This window comes from Musca autumnalis, unplaced genomic scaffold, assembly GCF_047663935.1.
Source record: "Musca autumnalis isolate F117 unplaced genomic scaffold, ASM4766393v1 scaffold_2, whole genome shotgun sequence".
Taxonomy (NCBI): Eukaryota; Metazoa; Arthropoda; class Insecta; order Diptera; family Muscidae; genus Musca; species Musca autumnalis.
The window spans coordinates 75458839-75467708 of record NW_027411755.1 but is presented as its reverse complement, the minus strand read 5'-3'; the positions used below and the strand labels follow the sequence as shown (position 1 = coordinate 75467708).

The 8870-nt window shown below is 33.9% G+C and overlaps 1 protein-coding gene across 1 annotated transcript; it reads left to right on the top strand.

Moving 5' to 3' along the window:
* Positions 1-3819: 3819 nt before the first annotated feature.
* Positions 3820-7684, top strand: Nf-YB (nuclear factor Y-box B). The gene is made up of 4 exons (XM_073967956.1): positions 3820-4074; positions 4132-4448; positions 6644-6713; positions 7136-7684. Exons 1-4 carry the CDS (start codon positions 3987-3989, stop codon positions 7648-7650), a joined length of 990 nt encoding a protein of 329 aa, XP_073824057.1. The 5' UTR covers positions 3820-3986; the 3' UTR covers positions 7651-7684.
* Positions 7685-8870: the final 1186 nt, after the last annotated feature.

Genomic DNA, 8870 nt, shown 5'->3' with positions numbered 1-8870 from the left:
TTACTGAATGATGTTTTTTTACACAAATGTTCAGTAAAAGAGAATGAATTGAGAGAGTTGTTTTGAAATTTATGTTACTGAGAACTTATAATTTTTACTGAAGGAATTTTGTTCAGTAAAATTTTGTAGCTTTAGGCAGTTGTCAAAAGTTTAAAATATTCAAATATCATAATCGTAAATATTAATCAAATTGAAAATTTTTACTAAATGTTGTCTTTTTACTTTTTTAATTTTTTCCTTTGAAAGAGTATAAAATGCTTTACTCTCTAAAAAGAAGTTACTGAGTAATATTTACTGAGAAAGTACAAGGACAAACCTAGTGTGTACCCAGCTTAATAGAGTTGTATAGTTCATGAACGAACTAGTTCAATTGAACGATTCATTGAATAGAGCGTATGAACTAGATCAGTCGATATAGTTCAATAGTTCATTGAACTATAATCAGTCGGTGACCGTACGATCAACGAACGATTCACAATCTAGTTCAACAAGTCGTTCACAAATACATAAATTGACGGCGTCGTCTATGTTAAGGGATGCCTTCGTAATGTGATCAGTTTGTTTACGTTTTGGATCAAGGTACATGGAATAGCAGTCCGAAAATGAAGATTTCTACAAAAACATAGAGACATAACATATTACAATATGTCGAATCGATTACCTAATGAATCTGCCTTTTTGGATAGAAAAAAAGGAAAACATAAAAAGAAACACACATACACAAAGCTTTTTCGCAATGACAATTTCTACACACACACACAACATAAAATTTTTTGTCAGCCACCTAAATGAAGGATGTTTTTTTCTAAAATGAATTAATCTTTCTTTAAGAATGCAATAAAACTATGTAAATGTAATATTTTTGTTATGGAGTAGTTAAATTATATTAGTCTTTTGTTTGTATTTGGTGTATGTATGCGTTTTCATCAAACGACCGATTAAGAGCCGCCGGTGAACGATTTTTAGCCGAATGATTGAACTGGACAGTGAACTATGAACTAGATTACTGACCTAATTCAGTTTAAAGAGCTGAGCTATTGAACTAGATCTTTCAAATGAACTAGATTGTACAACTCTACAGCTTAACTCCAACTGGACAAATTCCAAAATTTTTTGCTGGGTAATGTCAACGCTTTATTGTTATAACGCCGGTAATTTCAAACGACTTTGTGTTTTAATGTTTTTGTACCGTTAGTTTTTGTGCTTGTTTTGTCGTGATGTCTTAAAATCATTAAAATTATTAAAAAATAGCATAGTCTCGTTAATGTTTCGAAAAAATTCATTTTAATTAAAAATTTGTGTTTATACTTGTTGCCAAACGAAGAACAACAACAAAATGGATATAAATATAAGTCCGGTTAATTCTCCTGAAGCAAACAACAACATAACCAATCTTCCCAATCTTAACTTTAACTTTGATGATTGCAATTTTACTTTGTTTAGCCAAACTTCCCCTAATAAAAGCTATAATTTTGTTAATTTGGACGAAAGTGTCGAATATATTTTGGAGCAGGTCACCGATAAATTCTTTCGTGAGTGTTTTAGCTTCGATAAAGTACTGGTGCGCTGTTTCTTAATGGATCTACATCGTCGTACATTTTATCCTTACAATGATCCATACGAAGATTTAAAGAATTCAATGCCTTTTGATATGTGTGTGCTGGCCACACTGAGTTATTTAACAAAAGGAAATTTAAATATGCTGGGAGAGTTGCGGGAATTCGATGGTTATAGTCGGGAAAACATTTGGCGTTCTATAGAGAAGACTTGTGAGGTCATTGTTAATTTTTTAGCAACGGATTACATTAAGTATGAACTTTTTTTCGTATTGAAATTTATATAAACAATAAGTTTATTAACTATATTCTAGATTTCCATGCTCACGGGAAGAACAAAATGTTAATAAAGTTGAATTTTTGGAAAGGTTTGGAGTTCCCGGAGTCGTTGGAGTTTTGGATTGTTATAACATACAATTGCAAAATGTTCCTGAGCACGAAAGACACATGTACATAAGTCGAAAACAACAATGCCCAACGCTGGCCGTACAAATGGTATGAGCAAAGCAAAATATGGTTAAATTTTTATTTAGGAGTAAAATGATCAGGTCTAGAATAGAGTTTTAGAATTAACTTTCCTTTAGCGAGATATTAAAGGAGAAGATCAGATCAGATCACAACCGAATTTTAGCCTACCATTCCCATACCGACAGTTCGCAGAAAAATATGTGAAAATTACCACAGATAGTGCTTTTCCTACAGATTCCAACGATATATAACTTTTGTTGCGGAAATGTATACTTCCCGAGATATAGAACCCTAAAATTCCCCCACTTATATCTTTCGCATCAATTCACAGATTCTTTTGTTTTGGAAATGTTTATTCCCGGATGTAGGTCTTGAAAATTCCAGAAAAGGTCCCTATTTAGAGAAAAACTTGTTCGCTATATTTTTCTGCAAGCCGTCAATAAAGGAAAATGGAGCAAGATAAGTGTAGTGGCTCCACTTTTCTCCACAGAATGTTCTGAATTTTTTTTGAAAATAGCCGTCCTACCCAGCTTTAGCGTAAACTCAACTTCTACATCTTGACCTATTTTAAATACTATATTTCCTAGGGTTAATATAAAAAGCTGTGCTAATTTTCAGGCCATTATATTTTAGATTACGAGATCTATTTTTATTTCAAAATGCGGCCATCTTTAGACCATCTCTGAATATCAAAATTTTTAGTAATTTAATGATTTATCCTCTTACAGATATGTGACCAAAATTACAAAATTCTTGATATAAATCCAAGATATTCTGGTCGTGCGCATTGCTCACATATTTGGCGACGAAGTCATGTCAATGGCATCATAAAGCACTCCCAGAAACGCAATCCAAAAACATGGTTAATTGGTAAGTCCTTAAATATTATTTCAAATCCATTCAAATATCTATCATGAGTATCTATAACAAATTCAGCTGATCGTGGGTATCACCTGACATCTGGTATTATTAATCCATATCGTAATTGCATTGACCCGTTACAAAGAATGCTGAATGTGGCATTAAATGAAATACAAAATGTGAATTTGAAAACTTTTACAATACTCAAAGCTCGATTTAGGTACGTATACAAATAATAAAATCTTTGTAAAATTCCTAAATTACTTGTCCTAATACTTTTAGATGTCTAAGCACTGTACTGCCATTTGATCACGTAAATGTTTGCAATATAATAACTTCATGTGCAACATTGCATAATTATTTATTGGCAAAATTACAGTCAATTGAAGATGATTTATCCTATAGTCTACCCAAAATTCAAAATTTACCAAATGCTCACTATGAGGATGCTTATTCAAAAGAAGCTGTAGAAAATCGTGAATTTATAAAGGAGTTTATGTACAATAATTCCATGCAGGTGCTATATAAAATGCGTAAAAATTCAAACATTAGTTTTACTGATGGAAACGATGAAATTGCAAGCATGAATTAAAAGTCAAATTTCTTTGTGTACGTTATATTATGTATCGTATCGTATTTATGTCAAGTATTTTATTTTTTGTCAGTATTTTATGTTTCTACCACGTTTTGCAATCGTAATTGCAGTCCGTATTATTTATGTATTTACAAGCGTATGTTTATTTTCCTTTGTTTTTCTTTGTGTAACGTTTGAATTTTATTTTTTTGTTTATTATTATTAAAATGGAGTACTTAAGTTTATTTATTTTCCATGTAAATATATGACAAAGTAACCGATTACTTTGAAAAAATAATAAAACATAAATACAACGCTGTTGTTAAAAATTATTAACCCTGGTGTACATTTTGACAAAATATGTCAGTACTTAATGAAAACACAAGAGAGGAAGAGAAATTGACAGTGAAAAAGAAACAAAACAAGTACTAGAGACAAAACATTGGCAGAGAAGATCCACAAATTTTACCAAACATTCTTTTTTATTTAACATTAAAATTTTATAGAAATAAAAATATATCAAAACTATGTCTTCTACAAATGATTCACAACAGTATGAATATATTAAGCGTGATGATGAATATATAAAACGCGAAGATGAAGAAATGTCTGCAGGTAAGTAAATGCAAATCGGTGAAAAACATAATTTTCATCCTCATTTTTCTCTGGCAGATGAGGATTCCGATAATCGACAAAATCCCAATAATTATATGCTTAGAGAACAGGATCGTTTTCTACCAATATGTAATATAATAAAAATTATGAAAATTCCTGTTCCGGAAAATGGTAAAATCGCTAAAGACGCCCGTGAATGTATACAAGAATGTGTTTCGGAGTTTATCTCATTCATCACCTCCGAGGCAATTGAACGTAGTATGTCCGAAAATCGTAAAACCGTGAATGGTGATGATCTGCTGTATGCTTTTGCAACATTGGGTTTTGACAATTATGTGGAACCCTTGGGTGTATATCTGCATAAATTTCGAGAGGTAAGTGGTGGGGATTAAATTATGTGGTTTTGATATTTATATGCAATTTGTTGTTTCATCCCACCGGGAACTCTTAAGGTCGTTTGTTACAGTTGGAAGTGATTTCCGTACAACCAAAGTAATATTTGACAGACCCAGATTGTCTGTTTTGGTTTAATTTTCAAGGTCGCTTTCCGCCATCTGAACTACTCTAGTTTCTTGTTGTTGTAACAGTATTTGATGTGTTTGTAGGCTCGTGGATGTTTCGAAGGTAGGTAACCACATATCTACTTGAGTTAGGGAGCAGGCTTGATAAGTCAGTTGAAAAGGTGCAGTGTGCCAGGTTAGATGCTTTGCACGGTTTCATCGATCCTTGCTCTATAGGAATTCAGACGGCTGCAACACCCGAGCAAGTACTGCAACGAGGACATGCCACTATGTTGCTGTATTGAAGAATCTTTGTCTCTTCATGTAGATGTTCCACTGAAGACATGAGGAGGTACCCTGTTGCAGTTCTTAGGACGGCATTCTGACTGGTTTTGCACTTATATTTGCGGACCACACTCACGCCGCATAGCTTACCACAGACCGACCTATCGTGATATTTGAGGTCTTTATCTGTTCTCCAAGTTCTGCTGTCTAGGGATTTTACTACCTTTTTTCTATCTCAGTCTATCGCTGATAGCTATGGTATGGGCGAATGACGTGAAAATACTGTCGAATGTATGTAACTCCTACAATCTTGGGGTTGTTAGTGGTCGAAATCCTGCTACCATCGAACATGATATTTAGCTCAGTGCTCACCTTCGCAGTCCATGTGATGAACAGAGAGTGGCCGTAGATTTAGTGGCAGATTTTTGCATGTTCTCCGTCAAATAGGAGTTCAGCCTCACAAATGACATCCGGGCAAGATCGTACAATCATCCCCATATGTTTAGATCTCAATGCCGAATTATCGTGCTGTGCTGTTTACGGAACACATGCTGATGATTGGTAATTGGATAGCTATTTCTGACGATGAGGAGGACTAAAACCTCAAGAGTCTTTGCTACGGGCGAAAACATTGAAATCGGTATGTATGATTCACCTTTGCTGGCATCCTTAACATTCCTGATGACATTCGCAACATCACCCATTGTAAATTTTGGGGGTTCATCCTCGACATAGTACACTTCTCTTCGCCCTGTCACTCCTGAGGTGCTCGTCAAACTGTCGATTAAAATAATTTGCGCACTTCTTCGGATCAGCCAGCGTAACGTCGCCAAACGTGACTAGTCCTATCTCCTTGCTTTATAGGATTCGAGAGTGACTTAACCATTTCCCATAATTTACTTATTTCGGCTCCAGTGTTGCAACTCTTCAGATGATTTAACCACTTGTTTCGCTTATGCTCACCCTGGAGGTCCCTGGGATTGGCAAGACGAACCTCAATACGCTCGTTTGCTAATCGAATCGCCTCTGCTGGGAAATTTGTTCTCACATAGATTATTGGACCAAGTAGTGCAGTGATGACTTTCCGTAGTCTTTTCGGAGAACATCAGAAGGGTTGCGCACTGTCCTGAACCGGATTGGTGATCTCTATGAAACTATGTCAATATGCTTGTTGGTTTGTTGATTTATACGATTATATGGAGACGGTCTGACCCAAGAGAAATGACGGGTTGCCAGGTGACGTCATTCGTCAGACCAGGTTAACACGATGGTTATGTGGAACAATCGAACTCTGAGTTAAGTTTGTTAGGTGCATCCCCATTGTCCGTGCAAAACGTGTAGCTTTCATTCTGCTGATATTAATGGTTATCGATATACTCTCTCAGTGAGGTGCTACGCCTTCCGATCCTTAAATATTATCTGGTGAACAATGCATGGTTTGAATGTGTGCATGTAGTCCTTTTTCAACTTCACCTCATGAAAAGGGGCGTGGGTTGCTATTTTCATTTAATGTATGGAATACGTATTTTGCACAATTAACAAAACCGAATGTTTGCACTCGGATTTTGTTTGACAGTGGACATCAGTTGTCAGTGCGTAAATACATCAAAAAATAGTCCAAGCAATATTGTGTGGGTTTTACACACCAAACCATCTAAACCAACATATAACAAGGCACAAGTAGAAACAAAGTACTCAAGTTCCTAAAGACAGTACCAAAATCGAGTCACTTCATTTACAATATCTTCAGTGAATCCTTAATATACACTTTTGTTTCTTTCCAGGCAACAAAATGCGATCGTAACTTGTTAAGCGAAAATACCATGATGCAAGATGACTCTTCCAGTGATATTCGTAAGACCTGAACCAAAAACAAAAACTCAGTTTATAACTGTATAGTCAACATCACAGATTTTCTGAATTTATGTTTCGTTTATAAGTTTATATTTTTCATCAAAATCTACTCCAAATTTTCATATTTTTTTAATAATTCTCTAATTTGGCAAACATATTCATTTGAAAACAAAAACCCCGACACATTTGTATGATTTATTTTGACAGAAATATGTTTAATGACTACTTTTTTAATTTAGCATCTATTCATAAGATATACATATACTTTAAGAATATCCACAAACAATTTAATTTAAAATTCTTTATTTTTACAAACAATTTGTATAAGTTCTATCCATTCGATTTGGAATAAAAACCAAACATCATAAAAAACGTAGACTAGCATAAATGTTGTTTCAAATAACCTTTTGTTTCCAACATAGGCTATAGTGGTGCTTCGAATGATAATATTGTTAATATTAATATGAAACAACAAAACCCATCAGAGATTACTTTGCAAATCAATAATATCGATACTGCTGATAAACCCAGTATGGCGGAGGACACTCCTCAAGCTACATCAACTAATACAAATAATAATGATTCCATACTTGGTGATAATTTACGTAACTTTCGTAAACTTTCAAATTCTACCAATATGAATACCGATGATCACCAACAACAACAAAATAATTCATCATTAGTTGGCCAAAATATTACAACCAGTGATTTAATCACTTCTAATACCACCACCAATCCAACAATGTTAATATTTAATGCTGACGGTTTAATGCAACAGCGGTTACAATCACAACAGCAACAACAGTTGCAGCATTTTCAAGCGGGTCAAATGCAAGGAAATACATCGTCGTCCAGCAACAACATATTCCAAGTCAACACTTGGCCACAGCAAGATAATAAGAATGGAAATGATTTTTGTACTGATTTTATGTTTTGAAATCGAGTGATAATGATGAAATAAAGGAGTTATTCAATTATTTACTATTGCGTTTACTTATTACATTAGGTCCTCGCCATATCATTGCTATCGAAAACGATATCGTTTTTGAATGTTTCTCGATAGTTTTGTGGATATTTTGTTCGAGAACAACACACAAGAATGAATTGATAACGATTCATTCGTCGCTCAGTTTGTGGCAGGAAAACCTTCGATTTTGGATATAGTTAATAATATTATTAGCGAATGTATTTAAGATAGTTTAACGATAGTGGCGAACATTTTTTTGTTGGAGTTTCTTGATGTTTCTGTTATGTGACTTTGTCGTCTTTATGTCTATGTTATGTTTGCGATTCGATATGTAACTGTTGATAAACATTGTCGTCTTGTATTTGATAATCTACCCATATGTTGTCTTTCCCCCCATACCATTGCTATCGCAAACGATCCGTTTTCGAATGTTTTTCGATAGTTTTGCGGCTATTTTGTTCGAAAACGACACTCGAGAACGAATTAAAAACGATTCATTCGATGCTCAGTTTGTGGCAGGAAAACCTTCGAATTCGAATGTCGTTAATAATATTCACCCTTATTACGGTTGGCGTAGTCGTAGACGTTCAAGTGGCGTAGACGTTGTCGTAGGCGTAGTCGTAAGATACATTTTTAAATGATGAAAAATTATATACAACGAAATTTTCTGTCTTTTACAGCATTTTATATCCTTAAAAAATCGAAAGAAATACATTTGCAATTCCCAGAACGCATTTCTTGGTTTAAATACAACATTTATTTTTTTTGATACGACAAATCGGTATTACGTATGGCGTAATACGACAAATTGGTATTACGTATGGCGTTGAAATACGAGGAAAGAGTCGTGACCGATTTTGTAAACGACAGTATATAAAAGTAAAAACAAATTAATTTTAAAAGATTTTTTTGGCAATGATTATTAAAATATATTGGAAAATAACTATAATAAATACAAATTTTACTACTATGATTCATTTGCATGAGATAAATTTCGTGTCTTTATCAGATGACAAACTTTCTATTGAAAATCTGTTAGAGTCCTCATATAACGATTGATGCAATGTAATTTTCTTAGTTCTTGCTCAAAAGATGATTTCAAACGAATTGTTTTACAATTAAAAAAAAATATATTTTTTAAATTTAGTATGAGAAAAAAATTGTCGTTGTCGTAAATGTTACGTGGTACC